At 46.9% G+C, this 20,666-nt stretch overlaps 1 protein-coding gene across 4 annotated transcripts in view; it reads left to right on the top strand.

The window, feature by feature from the left end:
• Nucleotides 1-20,666, top strand: part of znf385a (zinc finger protein 385A) — a 58,389-nt gene that overhangs the window by 17,544 nt on the left and 20,179 nt on the right. For 3 of the 4 annotated variants that reach the window (XM_047600910.1, XM_047600921.1, XM_047600931.1), the window contains exon 2: nucleotides 16,628-16,779. In XM_047600910.1, the coding sequence (XP_047456866.1) occupies nucleotides 16,628-16,779 (152 nt within the window). Of the gene's footprint in view, nucleotides 1-16,627; nucleotides 16,780-19,363; nucleotides 19,680-20,666 lie in introns of those variants that run through there. The other variant, XM_047600941.1, reaches the window with a different exon arrangement.

The following is a 20,666-nucleotide window of genomic DNA, read 5'->3' as shown; positions in this document are numbered from 1 at the left end:
CATGGCCCTAATTTCATTCATCTTGAGAACTTATTTTGCCGAGGACAACTTTGTTTTGGAATCATTTTAACATATATGAAACGTTCGCCCTTAGACTTCAGTCCTCGTCAAGTCACCGAAATAACCTTTTATGAACGGCTGATGCAGTCAACCGTTCAGGGCTAGTTCTGCACTGCAGTTTTGGTTGGTTTTAAGATTTCACTGATCACTTTTAAAGCGCTTCATGGCTCGGTTCCGACTTCGCTGAATCGCTGCGGGCTTCTGAGCCGGAGTGCAGCCTCAGATCCTCAGGCTGTGCTCTTGTGGCTGTCGCTGCGACGCTTGTCGGGACCAAAGGAGACTTGAATTTGGCTGTCAAGGCTTCTTAACTTTGAAACTCCCCGCTTGGGGGGTTTATCCTGCGTTGCTTCGTGACGCTCTGTTTTTTGATTTCCTGGCTTCACTTTGTAATATTATTGTTTGCGGTTCTGTGGGCTTAAAAGTTATAAGGTTATGAAGGTTGAAGCGGAGGGATGGGTTGATGGATGGATGGAGGGACGGATTGCTTTTTATGTGCTTTTTTTTTTTTTGCTAACTTCAACTCTGGAGGTGGATACGTTATCACACCGAAACGGTCCTTTCTGGATCCAGAAGTTCCAGAGGGTTCGTCTCCAGCCGGTCCCCGGCCTCAGACCTCCCCTCAAGGGCAGTATCGTATTCTGCCTGACTGTGCGCGCCTGTGTAATCTATAGCTGCAGGGAGGGTGACCTTCACAGCAGGCAGCCTCACAGCAGGCTGTGGCGCATGCACCCAGGGACGAGGACAGGCTGGACAAAAAGGGGAGCTGGGGGCAGGACACAGCAGTTCTTAGATAATTAACCTTTCAAATTGCACTCTGGATGCATGTGGCTGCTCTCTTCTTAGTGCAGCAGATATGATAAATATTGAAGTCTAATTTGCCTTAAGGATGGATAAATCATTCATCATCTGGTTCTATTCCTCTGAACTAAGGAAGACTTTTAAAATGTCTCATATATGGAAAGTACGCTTTCCCACCACCCACTCGTTGTTATTTATCACTCAAAATCTGCCATACGGTATATATCCAGTACGCACTGCCTACTAAAGTGAAGGGGAAGCCAGAGTCACAAAAAGTTATTGACACTTATGTGAGGAGATGACGCAGCCAAATAAGTCTCCGCTCATGAATGATGCATGTCCCTGCTGGCCCTGATGGAGAAAGAGAGTGAAGCTGGATGACAGCTGGGGTGCTGTGTGTGCATGGTGCAGAACAAGGTGAGACTCTTTATGGTTCGTCCCAGCACTCTCCCTCCTTTTCCTCTCCCTCCTTCCCTTTCTCTTACCCACTCACTCGCAAATATACACATAATGAGGAGCTCTCAGTGGAGCCGTTACTCTCTACAGCCTCCCAAAGCCTGTATTCCCACGCAGTGATCCTAGCGACACTCGGTTCAGACGTTCCGTCTCTGTCTTCTCTCTCGTTTTATCCTCTCCTTGTTCATCCTCCCTTTCGGGGTCTCTCTATTTTCGTCAGGAACAATCACTGTATTTTCCGTTTCACTGCCCAGCGCTGCCGCAGTCTGTGACTCTGATAGCAGGATGGAGGGAGAGATGAGAGTAAAAGGGGGTGGGCACAGGAGGTGTGCAGCAAACAGGAAACGCAACATGATGGTTTGTTGTCGTCGTCGCCGTGGCGTCACATCTGTCTGTTCTCCTGGCAGCTGCTGGCACGCCGACACAAACTGCCTGCATCACCGGTGTCGGCGGCCTCACACCGACTGTACACGCAGAGTGACAAGCCCACGCGCACTCAGTGCATCATTGCCACTCAGCGGAGTCATGGCCACGTCGTTCCTGAATGCCAGACAGAATAATGCATTTACACATTTCTGCATCCATCGCTTTATTAAACTGTGGTCGCGTCTAGCGTCCTTTCAAGAATCACAATGGCGTCCCTCGATGCGCACATGACATTCCATCACAGGGCTCATTTTTATAATATAGCAACCTAGCAGCCATGCATGAAGGTTGGAGCCACGCGGATATGAAAGCAGTTGTTTCCTGTTGCCAGATGATCCACTTTGTCCTCTGAATCCACAAACATGCCCACACACATACTGTACGTCAGCACTGGCCTCAGGAGCCGCATCAATATTCATTTAATCTGAAACACCGACTTATCCCATTTGCTTGGTTTGAGACAGATGATAGAGGGCATTACTCGCAGGATAATTGCTGGTGATAAACTACTTCTTCAGGCATGGCTACATTGATTTGGACAGAGTGTTTGTGTAAGGGAATGTAACAGTGACAGATCTCAACACTCTGCAAACGGACCCAGCGAGCATTTGAATAAAACATCGCGCACGGGAACAACATCATCGGGGAAAGCCATTAAGTCTCAGATTAGTAGCAAGTGGCTAATGAAGTCGGTTGCTGTGTAAAGCCGTGTAGCCCTGCGCCACTCGAACAAACATATCAATCTGACTAACAGTGTGTGTCCACACGCACCGAGATTAACATGCTAATCCCAGAGCAACACGCAGGAGACCAAATGCGATCAATCACAGACGAGCTGCCTTTAAATTTGCCTCATCTCAAATTTTTATTTTTACAGACACACACACACACACACACACAGGCCATCGGACATCAAACAAAATGATGTTTGGTACTGAAAATCCTGTTGTGCCTTGCTCTCCCATCTGCTCACACATACACAGAAACAAATAATGTATCTCAGCAGTTGGTATTCAGGCGCCAATTTTATAGCACTTCAGCAGTAATGTCATGCAAATGCGTTGTGAGTGTTAGAGATTTCATGGTGTGTTAGCGGTGCAGGCAGTGCCTGCAGGGTACAAGAGGGCTGTCGTGTGTGCCTGCGTGCTCCTGTCTGGTCCGTCTTTGTTTTGTGTGCTTAATGTTCAGGTGCGGTTTTGGGCCAATTTGTTGTTTGGATCAATTTTGTCATTTTTAATTAAACAAACCCCATTCTGATTCGAGTGACACGCTGCCCGTAGTAGATGGATTAAGCTGTTTTGCTTGATGATAGAACCTGAAAGCATTAACCTCGCAAATGTCAGACAGACGTGACGTGAGGAGCATTGTGCGTCGCCGTTCCAGACGTGGATGTCTGTTTGCTCAAGACATATTTGAGTCCTCAATAGATGTCAAATACAAAAGATCATCACGCAGCAGCTTTATTCGGGCGCTTCACTCAACACTCATCACATTGTGATGATAGGACAAACAGCGGCAACGTATAGCACTTAATGCAATGAGTCAGGGGTTCTGTTGTCTAGTTCTTTTTCGCAGTGTTGTGCAGATTCGCGTTCTTCGGTGCACTTGACGTCTCTCATTGTCACCTGGCCTCTCCAGGAGAGGAAATGTGCTGGCGCTGCACATGCTCGTCCCGCGCACACACGCACAGTCACTCTCCACGGCACCGCTGGGATGTCCGACATTAAAGCGAGGCTGCCGATGCTGCGGGACTGCGAGCGTGTCACACTGTCACGGCAGGGCGAGGGGAGAACAGAGGGGAGGGGAGAGCGGGGGGGGTTACTTTCAGATGCGTGGCATGCGGGGTTAGGATAACCATCTTTACTGCGGCTCTCTGCGAGCGCATGGTTCAGTTTGTTCAATTACCATTTACTGCAGACGGAGAGAGGGCCACGGACAAACAGAGAGGGGGAGAGTGAAAGGGAACGGTGATAGAGAATAGCAAGAGCCGTGGAGGAGGAGGAAAAAGAGGAAGAGGAGGAGGGGAGGTGCTCGGTGATGCAGGGGATGAGGAAGTCGATGTGAAAGAGATGGAGAGAGTGGGGTGACTACAAAAATAGAGGAACAAGCAATAAAAAAAACAAGAAAAAAACATTCTGTACGCAGATGCAGGAGGAGTAGAGAAGACGCAAGGGGAGATGTTGTGTCACCGCCACATCAGTATGTCGGGTGCAGTGTCGTGTCCAGTAGCAATCTCGCGTGTGTTTCTGTGCGAGTCTGCGCGGCATATTGTCCTCGTGCAACAGCTTTGTACATGCACTGCTTCTGTTATGAAACACTGTTGCCACTTTGATGAGTGTCACGGGCTGCAAGTGTAGCTCTAAGAAGAAGAAAAAAAAATATTCAAACAGTCTATTCCCAGCTCTCTGCATGAGGTCCCAACCGTGCCAAATTGAGATATACAGAGATGCAGCTGAATCCAGCCGCCTCTCTCATCACATCTCCCCCTATTTCCAGCATCCCCACTTTTAAATCCTAATCCCTGGCTTCTTATCTTTCCTCCACCTTCCCCCTTCAACTACACCATTTCCCTCAGTCTGTGTCTTTCCCCCCCTTCACCCCCCTCTCTCCCTCTCTCTGGCTGGCTCTTGGTCCAGTATATGGGGCAATTACAGAGATGATATCCACTGTCAGTCAGCAGCTCACAGATGAAGCCGGGCCTCTTTAACATGCTAATGGAATGCCAGATTCAATCAGGGCTTTGTATGGCAGAGGGGAGGGCAGCGCTGCTCATTAAAAAATAAATCATAATAACAATGAGGCCCAGGCTGCAAAGCAAGCAGCACCTAAGCCGCCGCTTTGAACTCTCGCTTCCTCTCCGCTCTCCCGGGGAACTCCGCCGGTACCTCCGCGTAACGCGTCCTCCCTCCAGACCGGGAGGATGGCGGGGACGTGGGCGAGGAGCAGGTGGAGGATGTGTGGCTGCGCGCGTGAAGGTGCAGAGTCCCTGAATCATCTGACAAACAGAAAGGGGTTATGTCAAGTCAGCGCTCTGTCATCTCTCAATCCCTCTCCCTCTGTTCTCACTCTCCAGTAAGGCCTCGGGCTCTCACGCACACGCACATTTTACATGGCTAATTTGTGTTCTTACTTTGTCGCGTTCAGTTCTTACATAAGGTCAAAGCCACGATGAATTCCGGCATAGTTTTAGGGACTTAACAGCAGGGTGCGTTTGTTTTTTTCACCCACCTATTTATTTTATGCCTATAAACACATTATTGGAGTGATTTTTAAATACAAACAAATAGTTTGATGCTGTATAAAAATGCATTTATCCACTTTGCGGTATGAAGTTGGATGAGAAGATTTATATCGCCCTTTAATGGGCTATAAAATTACTGCCAGCGGTAAATTTAATGTTTAATTTAGCTGTGCTCACATATTATAAACAAGGGGAAAAAGGCTGTTCTGGCCGTGTACCAGCCCCTCTAAACCCCACTAATTAACATGTTAAACTCACTTTGTTTACCGAAGGTTCCTGTAAAAACAGCGAGCTGTCGTTTTCACTTGTGTTTTTGTCGTGATTAAATTGCATTTTAGTTTTAAATTAAGTGACAAGTGCATGTTGTTTTTCAGTCTTTGCAAAACCGGTTCCTGACCAGAACTTTGAGACTGACGTGTGAAGAAGTATTTCCCTTACATTACTCTATGACAAAGATGATTGTTTTAAGCTCAGTGGGTTAAAAAAAGTGCCCTCTTTCACTCTAGGGAAGTGCAAAAGAATGGTCGCAACTGATGCAGCTGAGGCGTATTTGCTTTTAGTTCTCAGTATGAAGCAAAAATGTGCGTTTGCTACAATACAGCTCGATCCTCTTTTCATTAGGCAATCCGGCTTCGACTTATAGATTCTTTGGAGCTGCCCTTTTGTGACTCTGTGACCCTTCTATGTCCCACAGATGTGAGTTACCAATCATGGTTCGCCCGAGTACAGAATATTTGTTCGGCTCTCCCGCGTTTTGCTTCACACGGCCGGACTCTGATGTAATCCAGCTGCCGCATTTAACAAGCATATTGCGAGACATTCAGCGGCTGATATCCTCATTACTCTCATTACCATGTTGCTTTGGATAGTTTTTCAAAAGCCAAGCGCTCCTTTCATCCACGGAGCGCTTTGTTTAAGATCTCTCCATGGAGGTGTGATTCATTGATGCTCAGTTCCTCTTTTATTCCTACTTGCATCAACACCGGAGAAGGCAAGTTTGTGTGTTTGTGTGTGTGTGTGCGGTTCACGTGTCTATAGAGCAGAGATTTATTACAGCCAAGATCAACCAGAGCTCGCTGAATAATGTATCACCTGCTATCTTGGAAAAATATGCTGAATATACCTCAGCTGAGCTTAAAGGTGTGGGAGGTGCGAGTGGGCTCTTGACTTCGCATCTGCGCGCGCGACAACAGAGGGGAAAACATTGCTCTCCACTTTGACAAATGAGCGCAGGTCTGGTTCAAGGAGGTTCCCCCTTTTCGTATAACGAGCCGGGGGAATCAGCATCCACGGAGGAGCGTTTTGGTGCGCGTGCTCAAATTCACAAAGTAAAGTGTGCTTTCGAGACTGTTACAGTGAATTTCCGGTCTCGGTTCAACCTCTGACGGTGCACACCTCCGCCACTGCCACAAGTACTTGGGGACGAGAGGGCGGGTGCTGATTTGAACAAATGTGTCACTTGTGGTCACACCAATGACAAGTGACATTACAGAGTAGATCCCCCTCAGCACTTAAAGAGATTGGGCTGTGGGAGGACTGCCCAGGGATGGAGAGAGGGCAGCATGTTAGACGACATGCTCTTCTGTTAGGGTATTCCATATTCATAGACAATGGACTGCAGGGCTGAAAGGAAAGCAGTGGTTGTCAACCACCGAGCGTCTCCTCCTCCACTCTATTAGTCTGATAGCATATTACCCTCCACCCTCTACCCTCCTTGGGGAATGAAAGTCAATGAAATGGAATGGTAAACACTGGCAGGGGTACATTATGGCTTGAGCTATTTTTTTTTTAAACTTAACACCTCCTCCCCCCTCGCTTCTCCAAACCACGATTCTTCCCGCTTCTCTCTTCCCTCTCACCCCGGGCTGGGGGTCTAATCTCAGAGAGAATCTGGTGCCTTTGTTGGCTTCCGCCATAGTGTCTATGTGTTGATCCACCTGTTTGTTGCTGAGTGATAGAATTCCATACCTGAGGGCGCTCGTTTCTGGGAGTTGCATGGGAATAAAGTCACTGGCTATTGTTCCACCTGGGCGTGTGACCACAGCCTTGAACAAGGGAAGAAAGGGAGGAGATGGGGGATAAATGCGGGTTTAGTTGGGGGGGTTGGGGGGGTGTGTGGTGTGGGTGGCAGGAAAACAAGCTGGAGCAGATTTGAACAGGCTGCAGGGAGGAAAACAGCGGACAGCAGAGGGCAGGTGGAAGGAGGTGGAAGGAGGGTACATGTTCCGCTGTGCTGCCTTCTCCGACAAAGAATGTCACCTTGTTCTCTTCCCTCCTGTTCCTGTTGCAGCGCACCGACGTGCAAGCTCTACCCTCCCTGCGCGGGCCCAAGCTCCTTCTCCGCTCGGTGGGTCGGCGTCTTTTAACAGCGGCGCTCTGCTTCTCCCTCCGTAGCATTCCAACAGTCCATCCGTCACTGACTCAGACATGGCCTGCAGCCAGTGATATTCAGACACATCTCTTCTGGACAGCAACAGTGATCATCTTACTAACCTGACTGGCTGTCATCCAAGGGAGAGGCATTCATTACAAAAGGAAAATACATAAAAAGATTGAAACCTGAGGAATAAAGAGAACAGACAGCTGGGAATTTAAGGAGGACAGAGGGGGCACATAGTGAATGTTTTTGTCTTTTTAGCTGAGGGACATCACGCAGTTTGTTCCTTATTAAGAACAGAAACTGCATCAGGTTTTAAGAAATGCTGTAGTTGTAGTTGCCGAAACATATAATATAGCAAATGTGCAGTGCTTTTTGTTTGTTCATTTATCGCTGCATTTGTTTGTTTCACCTCAGTGCTCACTAAGCGGCCTTAAGCACAAAAAAGGAACCCTCCATGGAAAGACTTTTGATTATGCCACCTTACTCACAGAGGGCAGGCAGCGCACATTGTCAGCTCAAATTCCCAGGTAGTTACAGTGTATTTTGATGGTGAGGTAAAAAGAAATAAAAAAATCAAAGGTCCAAACGTTTCTGATGTCAGTGTTTCAATGTTGTGGCTGATCGGTGTATGTGCGTATACATACATAAACATAAGGTTACATAAAAGTTGAGCTACGTAACCATGTGGGTCAGAGTTAGTGCAGCCACACAGGGGCGTGTGTTTGCCTCCATTTGTGTTTGTTTTTTGCTCTCATTGTGACCCTCTCTCTCTCTCTCTGTCTCTCTGTGTGTGGGCACTGTAGCAATGCTGTATGCCTCGTCTCCAGCTTCTGCCGGCGCTGAGCTGTGCAGCCCTGCTCTCTCTGTGTCCTCATCATCCCCGGCTGTCCCCTCCCATTAACCCTGACGGTTATTTGTCTGTCATTACTGACCTCAAAACAGCACAAACACTCACTGTCACCATTGCAGGCGCGCAGACGTGCACCCAGGCTGCACACTTGCTTAGTCTTGCCCTGCAAAATAATTTCGCGTCTCCGCTGTAGTTTTCGACTCATTTACATGGTATGCTGTTATCACTCTAGGTGCTATGGAGATGAACATTACGTCTGAATGAGTCATAATGCCAATACAGTCGTATTTTCATTAAGTCTATTAATCCTGTCCTGAATGGGTTGGTGCAAGTTGTAACATGAAACCCAGCGTGCAGCAGCTCCGGCAAAGCATCGTTATCAGCGCCGTCATTGATTTAAGGTGGAACCTGAGGACCAGCCGTACATCAATTATGTGGGAAGCAATAGAGATATATCAGTTTACCCAACCACCTTTACTGCCCCTGGATGGAAAGATAATCCAGATGTAGTGCAAAAGTAAAAGGAGAAATCTGTGTTTCAGTATTTGGCTATGCAAAGCTGGTCAGAGCTCCGCTTCATATTTACGGAAGATCATAGCTTACTGAGATAAGCGCACCAGATCCGCGCGCATGCGGTTGCGTGCCAGGATGTGTGCGCCCCTCTTTGTTTTGTGTGCTGCACCGGGACGCGGTCTCTCACCCCACGAGCAGCGAAAGCCAAAAGCTTCTAAAAGTTCAGTCGCTTGCTTGATGAGGAGCCAGCCAGGAGATTTATCTGAAGGATTAAAGCGGCGTGCATCTGCCTCTGCGGCTCAAGCACGTGCGCCGGCCCTTTTGTGTATTTCTGATTATTGTGTGAGAGTGTGCGTTGCAGAGTTGCGGGTTGACAGCCATGGGTAGGTAGGCAGGGCTATCAAAGGCAGGCTTTCCTCACCTCATTCCGTCCCATTATTTTTGCATTACACCCCCTCCCCTGGCTCCCATCTCTCCATGCGTCTTGGATTCTCCAGGCAACCCCTCTGTGTCTACCAGAGAGGCAGACTGGCAATTAAATCCTTCCAGCCTTGATTCAGCTACTTAAGCGAGATCAAGGTAGGATCTTTTCGGGGAGTTTTTAAGGCCCCGCCACTGTCATATTATCTCACTAGGGTGTCATTACCACCCCATCCAGTCTGTCATTAAACACGATATTCACCTTTAGTCGAGACAGAAGGTTTAAGCTAATGTGAACTATGTGTAGTGCTTGTAGCCTATTTTCGAGGTGCTAAAGTGTGTCAGTTGTTATCTGTTATATGCGACAGTTTGAAAGAAAATCTCTCATTCACTGATCCGATTGCAAAAAACAATGAACTGGGCGTCCTGTCTGTGTGTCTGTGTGTGTCTGTTTAAGATGGGTGTGATGAACTCACATTCGCTTGTACTTTCGCCTAAAATCGGAAGCACTGCTGTGTATATTTGTGATTTTAAAAGCTTTGATCATTCACCAGAAGCCGCTTCAACTTTGTTTAACCCTCATGTTGCTAGCGTGATCTTATTTCATTTGTCTTATTTTAGCCACTTAGCATAATGCCATACATGCTGCAGCCTGTATTTTGCTCATGCTTTACAGTACAATAAAATAGGCAAATAGCTGTTCTCCAAATTGGTAGGTTGTGTAAAATCTAAAAGACCTGCAATTAGAGAAAGTTTAACCCCCCGCCACCCATGCAGAAAAGCATACACAGACACGAACACTGTGCAGTTAGTCTGCTCTGATGCCAGACAAAAGAATTTAGAAGAAACTGTTTATTTAACTATTCAGTTTTTCAAATTTCCACTTGGCTTATTTTCAGATCTCTACGTGTGCGTTCTTATGTCTGACGGCGGTGCATCTATTTTGCATAAAGGGCTCAGACATGTTCTGACTGATATTGTGCTAAAGTCTTGAACCACTGCATCACTTGAGTTAACTCGGGTCTTGTAGCCTTTTTACACTACCTCACGCTACGCACACTGGCCTACATGCCGTCAGAAACATAAACACACACACGCATACCTCACACGCAACATGAATCAAAACACAGAAGCCAACTGTGGTTCGTGGCAATAAAGCAAGTTTGAGCTTACCCAGCTTTCCCCTGCATAATCCTCCCATTAAAGCATAACACCAGCAGTTCCAGGCAGCAAATCAAACAGATCATTATCTCCTTCCACATACCTTGTGTGCATCTATTAACCTTCATAGCAAGCTAGAAATTAGCATACCATGATTAGAAAATATGTGGAAGATGAAGTGCGATAGGAACTCGCAGTTTTTAGGTTTTATTATTTTTGAAATTCTAATCTAAGAAGGTAAAGCTTTTAAATTCACAGGTGCTCGACAGCACACTCTTGTGGTCACATGCGGTCAAAGCCGCACGCTTTATGCTTTCAATACTTGGCTTAAAGGTGGAAAAGTTCCCTGTGTGTCTTGCGGCACTGTGTGAGCCTTGTTGCGCTCGGTCTCGCCGCGCTACTTGTGAGTCAGAGACTGCGCGTCCATAATTCATTTCTAGCAGAGGCTGAGGCAGCCATCTGCACGGAGGATGCTTCTGTCACAGCTGTTTTTGGAGGGAGCATCCAGGATGGAGAGCTGCTCAGGATGCAGCCAGCAAAAAAACACTGGGGGAATAAGAACTTGCACGGTGCTTCGTGCTGCACAATGTCGAGGTGAAACATCACCCTAATCCTGCACTTTAAAAGAATGCGAAGGAGTGTGTGTGGTTGTCTAGATGTGAACTTGAAATGGAGTCACCTGCTTTGTGATGGACTCAGCCGTAAAACCAAAGAGACATGTGACTCGGGGGATTGTTGTCTTCGTGGGCCTGACTGGATAATCCTCTATATATGTGTAAAAGGGAGTTCACTGAGTTGAAAGTGTTAGAGAGAGGGAGTAAATTCAGCCTTTTGGAACATTGTGTGTGTAGACACATACTCGTGTCTTTGATGCCTAAGCATTTAGCTACAGTGTGTGTATGATTCATCCGACCTTAGCGTGCATGTGCTGTTTTCTTTGTGCATTTGTGCAGGGCTTTTGGCCAAGCCTGTGCTCCCGTTGATTGCACTTGTGAACAGGTGAAAGGAGCCAGAGTGTCCTGCTAGGCATGAGACTGCAAGAGAATACTGAATGGAAACGGGTCAGATTTTCATTTTCTCCCTCCCCCCTTTTTCAACCCTATGTCCACACTATCATCCTCCATCCACAGCTGTAATGAATTGGCTATTCCTTTAGATCTGGGCACAGCTGTGTACGGCGCAGAATTCCCACTGAGCTGATCATGAAGGAGACAAGGAAGGAATCATAGCGAGAGATGATGCAGAGAGAAGGGAAGGAGGAACGTAGACAAGCATATGGTCGACCACTGGTTCTCTTCTATTTGCCCAGCCACAAATACTGAATTTAAAATAAGGCAGTCTGCTCGGGTAGCCAGAACTCTCTCTTTCACCGCCTGTGAAATAGTCTGACAACTCCAGTATGTATATCTGGCACGAGTTAGTCAACGCGCAGGCAGCAGCCGTCCTCTGAACTGTCAGACTGGGACTGAGGAGCCGCTAATGGTGCTTCTACAGAACGACTCCGTGTGAGAGTGAGAGTGAAAAAGGAAGTTTGATGAGAAACTATGTCGGAGGTTATGCTGAGGAAACTCCTGAAGCAGCCCCCAGTCTCTTTAAATCATCTCACCGAGTCAGAGTTCTCTCAATAATGTATACATAAGCCGACGGCAGGTTTTCACAGGATTTAGGGCCCGCAGTTAGTCTGAAGTCTCAACACGCCACACGCACTAGGTCGATAAAGTAAATTATGAACGCTACACAGTTAATCACTAAAGCCACCGCTTGGCACAAAAGTTTGAGACGCCAGAAAATATTTCTCGGCTGTCGCTTCATTATGTTAATCCCATGCAGTCGCTACAGTGCATACTGGCTCTTATCAGCGCATCTGTTGGTGATATTCTAACATCAAACATATCAACAGCGCTGACTATAAATCTAGTATGCAGTCCTGATGTCTTCCTTCCCCGTGGGCCAAGAGGAAGACAGGTGCCTGCTTCACAGCCCGGCAGAGAGAGGCAAGTTGGCAGCCTCGCCGTTACCACCTCCTTCTCCCGGCCTCCACTGCCAACAGCCCTGGCACATCTGTGGCTGTCCAGCGTGGCCGGTGCCAGCTACCCTGCTGCTATTGTTCTCCCCTGAATGCACCCAACGCCCATGGGAAAGAAGGCTGAACGCAGTGTGGCACAACCTCCACAGCCTGTTAGATAATCTCGAGACATGAAAAGATTCTCTTAGCCTAGATTCTAGAAGCAGCCCTTTGTCTTGCGGCGAAGGAAAGGAAAACACCCGATGGTGTTTTCTCATAAGATTCGTCCTACATCAGCTTTTGCAAGAGTTCAAATTAATTGAGTTAAGAAGCCCTGCATGAGCATAATGACCTTATGCGTGCAGTATATAACACATATAGCCTGTGCATCTCATTTGAAAATGATCAAGTAAAATCCTAATTAAAGCATAGGTTGTTATGTCTTCTGATTGTTTACTCTGATTACTTTGATTCCCTTATTAATGATAATGTTGATATGTCTTCATGACAGTGCGTCGGGTATAAGAAACAAAATAAACAACAAACAAAAATATGTTGCCTCCTCTTCTTTAAAACCCAAACACAGACACACACATGAAGTTAGGAAATTAAACGTGTCACATGGAGAAACAGGATTGCGGGGCGTTTAGTTGTGTGCAAGCGCATGTGTATGTAGAGTCTATGTATTTCCCAAGTGGAGGCGGGAAAGTGGCCAATGGCAGATTTATCAGGGCTGCGCAGGCTGGCGAATTATTCCAAATAGGAGAATCATTCGCTTTCTCCTTTGATCTCTCCTCTGCCGGCTCTCTAATTTTAACCCTCCCCCTGTCCTCTACATCCTGTCTATCCTGCAGCGGCTTCCATTTTTAACTACTTCTGCCTCCACCTGTGGTGTTCTGTTTAGTGTATCTCTAAGGGTATTATGTGCATATACACAAGGTCTAAGCAAGCATGCGCTACAAACTCTTCCACGCTTGGAGAGGCCCCCTATCAACAAGCACTCACTGGTGCTCAGTGCCAGCCATAATCTCAGCCAAAATCACAACTTTAATCCAGGCCCAAAACTCATTATGATCCTCAAAAAGATTGAACCACAAAAGCTCACGTGCAGATTTCAGACGAACCACTGGCCGCAGCACCAAGCAGGCTGTTTAAGAGCCATGCTTCTGCCCCCTGCGTGTCTGATAGGATGCCTGTCGAGTCAAAGGGTTTAACAGCATCTAGATCACTGTCTGAATACTCTCAGCCCTGTCTGTCAGTTTGTTTCGCACAGATGTTCACACGTCATCCAGCTCTCACAGCCGATAGAGGGGACAGAGGGAAAGGAACATCAGAACACACATAAAAAATAGACAGTTTTGTCTTCACGGCAGCTTACAGTTATTTCATCATGGATTTTCATCCATGTCTGTGCTTTCATAGCTTGAGTTTATCAGTGAATGAGATACCCCTTAGACATTTAAATGCCAAGAAATGGTGTAAAATAGCCGTTACAGTTTTCTGAAGCCAAATGTTCTGTTTCCACATTGGTTGATTTGTTTGTCCAGCAGTCTACAGCTTCTGCTTGTTAATTGAATGTTTCCTAAAGAAGCTGTGCGTGTGGTTTGTACGTGTGCAAAGAAGCAACATCGTGGTTTTCTGGCTGTGTGTTTATTGTGCCCTGTGCTCTGTGTCTTCTTCTGCCTCTGCACAACAGTTTTTATTACTGGAGAACTTCTACAATGGATCTTTTTTTTATTAGCTCCTACTGTAATGCAAGGTTTTCTCATTACACACTATACGGCCAAGTGAGAGGACCCACAAGCGTGCAGTTATTTACACACCGCACAATCAATGGACAAAAACCTGTCCAGGTTGCACAGTCTCCCTCCTGCACCATGCAGTGATTTGTATGATTTACAGTGTAAGAAGATCCCCAAGGGGAAATTAAATGAATGGGGTAATCATACACTGCAGCCACGCTCTGATTTATGTACACCGACACACACATGCGTGCGTCCCTGATAGGACGGAGTCCGTCTTTGCCCGAAGGACGAGTGCTCCTCCGAATCCTGTCTGGTCCTCGGCGCAGCTCTCTCCTCTTGCTGCTGCAAAGACACATCCTCCTCTCCGGTCGGCCAATCTCTGTGTCCGCCTGCCAGACACCGCCTGACCCACTGCAAGTAACGGCCTCCGTGTTCAAGTGCAGACTCACTGGGTAGCTGCAAGGATTGCTACTGTGCAGCTTCAGCTAACAGAGCGTCAGTGCAAGCAAAACACACGTTCGCACACGCGCAACGATGTGAACGCAGGACATGTTTGAGGACATGGCACCGCATCCGGATAAACACAGTAAAGAAGTAGTGTATTAGTCATGTTTTCTGTGGCGCAGCCCCACAGGACGAGCTGTCTTCATTCGTCATGGAGGCAGAGGTGGAGAAGGGAACAGCTGCCTCCCTCGTCGCAACAAGCAGCATTTAGGCATTTAGGAGGAGCCCAGATTATGAGATCGCAAACTGCATGTTTTCAATTCTGAGAAATGCGTGACGGCACACGCATTTGAAACAACTCTCGAATCACTTCTGTTTTAACTCTAAATGTGGACACAAATGCCCGTGTGTGATGCAGCGCAGAGATTGCAGGCTGAATATTGCCAACTCAGCCTGTGTTGCTGAGACAAGTGCAATACGTGGGCAGAAAAAAAGAAAACAACAACAACAGGCACAAGACCTCAGACTTGCGTGACCCGTTGTAAGCGCAAAATACTTGTGTGCGAGCATGAGGTCGAACATGTGTTCGCGTGTATGTATTTGCGGTTTGTTCAGTGGAGGAAACATACATCCTAACTAGAGGTAATGAGGCAGTCTCCTCCACCTCGAGGCCTACAGATGTGCAGCAGAAGGCAGTTGAGCTTCAGCTGAGCTTCGGCTGAGACAGCACTTTCACTCCAGTTTGACAAAATCAATCCCCGCCCCACCCCCTCTCTAATCCAAAGTTCGGAGGCTCCATCTGGTAACATCTTATTCTTCCATGCGGCAGCGGTCATGTGATTTCCTGCGATCACATTCAGTTGACATAAAGCTCGCGGAAAGCGCCGGGGGTGTCAAATAATGCCAAATTACCATGTGAAAGTGTTGCGGCAGGTGGAAATGCATTACAGTAGGAAGCGGACCGAGGGACAGCAAGTAACGGAGCGAGGGAGTAGCTTAGAGAAATCCCAAAAAAGGAGAGCGGCAGAGCTTTAAGTCTCGGAGGAATTTGAAAGCAACAGAAATCCAGTTGCGGATATTAAGAGGCTTAATCTAAGAGCTTGCTGAGGCTGAGTTTTGCTGTGTGGGCCCCATCACTATCATCCTTGACAGAGGTTAGAGAGGAGACGAGGGAGGATAAGGAGGAGAGGAAGAGAAGGCGCATGTGAGCATTAACGAAAACAGGGAGCTGTGTATCAATAAGACAGCCTCGTGAGCCTTCATAGGAGAATTAAACATTGGTATAGAGCACGTTTGTGTGTGTGTGCCTTTCATCTGTGTGTGTGTGTGGAGGGGTAAGCTCGCAGCAAATGTTCACAAGTGATGTTTTTTAGCTTCTCTGAAACTCCAGTTGTACAGTACGCTGGTCACGGTCAAAGCCAGGGATCATGTGTCAGGTGTGAGTGGAAGCAGTCTGTTATTCATTTATGCTATAATTAGACGCAACTAAGCGATTCGACTGTAGTGCACAAATCAGGGCGACATAAAGCAACACATGCTGGGATGAAACTCATTATCATCAAGCTGCAGATGTCTCTCAGGAGAAGAGAGGAGAAGAGAGGAGCCTGGCAGGCGGGTGGATAAGAGGAATCCCCGACACCTCTGTGGCGTTCTTTTCTTCTCCGTGACATTCCTGCTTCATTTGATGTGAATGGTTTAGTACAATGAATTGCTTCACTCAGGTAAATTGGACAAAAAAAAAACAATATCAAACCTTCTCTGCATATAGTAATATCTCACTTCTGCGATTCACTCTTGTCAGGAAAACCAGAATATCTGTCGAGACCAGTCGTTGGTCTTAAATGCTGCCCCCCCCCCTTACAGTTTAGAAATTGCATGTTTCTCTAGGGTGCCACGTAGCTTTGCTCTGTCCAAAGAGAAATAATTGCTTTCGCGGTGCAATTATGGTTCATTGTGCCTTTGGAATTCAGCTGCGCATTCCAGAGAATAACAGCTCACAATCTGTCAAACGCCAAACATTTACGTATAGACGCGTATGCTGGCGCATGATATTAAAAGTGTTTTCATTCTATTATATACGTGTGAATGGTTTGTATTATTGTGCATCTCTGTGTTTTTCTGTGTGTAGGAGGCATTAACCGGGCCGGGGCGGCAGTGCCGACTTTCCTACGGACCCCTGCGATGATACAGCCCCACCTGGACATGAAGCCCTTCTTGCAGTTCCCCATGGAGACACCCCCTCCTCCGCACAGCATGAGCCTCTTTCACAACTTCAACACGGTGAGAGTTGATGTAGACACGCACACACACACACACACACACACTGCAGTCTTTTAACTCATCGACTGCAGCGGAGAAAACACACAGGAGAGAAAACATTGAGAACCTCACGCTGTCTGCAGGAGGTCATGTTGTGTCTACCTCCTTTATGCTGTCACGTGCCGTGTTGTTGTTGCTGACCGCGTGTTCTACAGTTTTAAGCGCAGTGCCGGCTTTAAAGTGTGCTTTTAAATTGCCCGGTTCTGCTGCTGCATCTGCATTAAAAATGCATGGTGAATCAGACAGACCTGCACATGAGAGAAGCAGGGCATTCCCAAGACTGCCATGTATGCACACTCAGGGCCCGTTCCTTAAATAAAAGTCCTGAGAATTTAAAGAGCAATTCTAAGAGCTATTTATTTCAAACACTACAGTTTATTTGATGTGGTCTTTATTTCATCAGAGCAGGATCTTCACATTCCTAGCTAACATCTTATCATTTAGATTGGACTGTGGAGACATTTACCATATCCCCCGGTCAGCATAATGTACTCCTTTAGACTCAGTTGAACAATACATTTTTTCATCAGCAATATGTAAAATCATTGAAATTTCAGTGTGAGGCAGTGTTATTTCTGGTCCTTTATTTGACCCGGTCTGCAACAGAGTTATATTCTCCGCATCTGTCGGGCTGGTATATTTGGCTGCAGTTTACGAACAGCCAACATAAGCAAAACTCCTTTCACTAATTGGAAGTATCTGGCATGTGCTCTGACCATGCATGGTACTGGAGGGATAGTAACAGGAGTCCAGGCACTGTTAAACACATTTTTACACTAAAGTGATTTTAATAGGCCTCAACGGACCATGACAATGGAAACATTTTCCCCGCTGAACTTGCTCTACACCCAGCAGACGTGGATTAATGGAGATACTGAAATTATGCAGGCACTCGCTTTCCACTCTTGCTTCCTTGTTCTTTATTCTCTCTTGCCGCCTCTGCAATCTCTCTCTCTCTGGCTCACGCCGTGCCGTCTCCTCATTCTCCTCTTCAGAACGTTAAACGCGTCTGAACGTCCGCGGGGACGCCGGGAATGTTAATGGCCGTTGCAGCTGATGACTGCGAGGCAGCCCTGAGTGAGTGGTGCTTTACAGCTCTGTGGCCAGGAGATGGGGCCATAGGAGAGGCTTGGAGGACATTCTGACCTTTCAGTTTTTTACGCCATACTTACACGTACACATTGGCAGGACTCAAATTGTTTAATGCGTTATATTAAAAACAACTGAGCAATGACTGACTGGCACACACGCCCTGCCAGTACATCTGGTATTTGATTTAAAGGTCTAGGAGAAGAGCTCTTGATGCCTGAGGTGAATCGCACTGTCTCAGTTTTTCTTTTTTCTTTTTTTGATGTGTGGCATGTATAGCATGCTGTACAAATATAGAAAGAAAAAAAAAGGTTTCTGCAAACGAATGCCTCTTTTTGCTGCGGCGGACGCCACAGCCCTCTGCGTTCCCAGAGTTTGTTCTATGTTTAATTTAGTGTTAAGTGAATTTGTACAGGAAGACATGGGCTAAGAGAGTGCAGCTCCGTTTACATTTCTGAATGTTTGTTTTATTGCTTGTTAGGGTAAGCCTAGGAAGGGCTCGGATTATTTCGCATGCCATTTCCAGCGTCTTCGATGCTTCCTGGTGCCCTTCAGCGCCGACGCACCGTGACAAATTAGGATATGCATAATATTTCAATGAAGACGCACATAATGGCAGCAATAACGCGCAGAAATGCCCCTGCCCTGAGCCGACGGCTGGTTATTCTAACATTCTGTCTTATTAAGTGATCTGTGCTGAGTTTGTACAGTCTTAATGAGACCCTACTTCACGTTGAGGGTTATTAGATTCATAGCAGAGAAATGGCCTCTCCTAAAGCCATATGGAGCTTTAATGTACCTCTAATGCGATTTGTCCTCTACCTGTCTGTGCATGCAGACAGGCACGAAACTGAATCATTTTTTGTTTCATGTGCTTGTGCAGTTGGTTCCTGATACAGACATATGCTCACACACATCTGGACCGACCTTATGTAGGCATGCCGAGGGTACCAAATCAGGAATTTCCTCGCAGTCCAAACATGTAAAGCTGTGCGCACTCAGTTCTTATAGAGTTTCAAAAAGCTGTCTCCAAAACACCTGTAGTGCAGCGCTTCTTCATCGTAAATCGTCCGTCTGAAGAGCAGCAATCAGAATAGCAACTGTTCAGAATACGTTCACCCTTTTCTGTGCAATTATGACTCAAAAACACTGTAGCAGCTAACCAGGGAGAGTTACTCCTGGGGGACTTGGTGGCTCAGCTCTAGTGGCTGATGATGACATTTGATAGATGTTGCGAACTTGGGGTTAAGTCAGGCAGGAGGACAGTATGACACACAATCCTGCTTCCATCTGGGCAGACTGCATGAGGAAAGAGGAAGAAAGCGACAGAAAGACAGAGACATAGAGAAAGAGAGAGAGAGAGAGAGACGGAGAGGGGGAGACAGAGTGAAAAGGGGAGGGGAAAACTGGGAAGCCGAGGGAGGGTAATGCACTTGAGACGAGCGTGAGGCAAGAAGAGCGAAAGTAGTTGAGAGGAGAGGAGGAGGCTGAACAAAGGGAACAGGCACTTGTTAGCTCATGTGTTGGAAGAGAGAGTAAAGGAAAGATTTCTCCTGCCTCTGCCGTAAAAGAGGCAAAGCTAGAGAAATCTAACGTGGCTATGCACGACTAGGCACAAAGTCCTGAAATTTATTTTTGTTAGTATTCAGCATTCACCAGTAGGCTGAATGGGTGAGGAAGGTGCACCAAACAGTCTTGCACATGCTGAGAGGCAAACACACACTGGAGGAGCGATGCAGCTTCAGGCTTCTACAGAAACGGAGGAGAGGATGGTGAGTACCTAAGTTCTTGAAAGTCTCCAGCCGACTGTGTCTTCATCGCACAGCTCAAAAGAAGTAGTGCTTCAAAGGCTGTGTTTAATATGGTTTTACTGATGGATTTCCACACACGTGGTTTCAGGGTACTGATCAAACATCCGAAAGAAAGAGAAAAGGATCTGAGAGGCACTTGAGCACAGGGAAAAACGAAAGAAAGTGACATAAAAAGCATGAAGGAAGATGTTGACGAGTTTAAGTGTATGCCATTATGATGCGATGCTCAGGAATCTCAAAGCCCCCGTGGAGCTGTTGACACGGCCGCTCACTGATGCCAAACTTGTGTGACTTACTAACTCTACATCTGCCAGACCTCTCATCACATTCAAAGCTCCATTATTCCTCAGCGTGACGGCATATGCATCATTCGTGGACTCAGTTTTAGAGGCATTATTGGAGGAAACAGGACCCGTCTGAAACACGTGTGCTCATTTTCTCAACATTATCTGAGTGAGTTTTGGAAAATCCCACTCGAGTTACATCATAGGGCTGCGCTCCGGTTTCAGGCGAGCATGTTTTGGGGAGCGTTCGGGTAAGAGGCCATGTGAGCTGCCTTCCAAAAAAGCCTTGTTGGCAGCTGGACCGCGTTTTAAACAGCTGAATCCACTCGATGGATCACGGCTGACCCACACCCAGATTACTGGACTGACTGGGTGATTGGCTGGGCTGAGGCCGATGAGTCATGAGTGCAGTTACTCCACCAGACATGCTCAACCTCTTTTTAAACTTTCTTCCAAAAAAAAAATAAAAATGGGCGAAACAGGTCATTTAGCGGGCAGCCGGAGCGCGGAGTTGAAATTGATGGACAACGGATGGATTTGATCAAGCAGCGAGTTGATTGATGACATGAACGCGCCGTTTATTGCAGCCTCTTGCGTTTAAGTTGTTTTCAGCTGGATGAAGCCTGGCTGTATCGTTGGTGTCTGAATTCATAGCAGCATCCGC

The sequence above is a fragment of the Mugil cephalus genome, chromosome 1 (assembly GCF_022458985.1).
Source record: "Mugil cephalus isolate CIBA_MC_2020 chromosome 1, CIBA_Mcephalus_1.1, whole genome shotgun sequence".
NCBI classification, from domain to species: domain Eukaryota; kingdom Metazoa; phylum Chordata; class Actinopteri; order Mugiliformes; family Mugilidae; genus Mugil; species Mugil cephalus.
The sequence above is the reverse complement of the archived record's forward strand: the minus strand, read 5'-3'. Positions and strand labels throughout refer to the sequence as shown.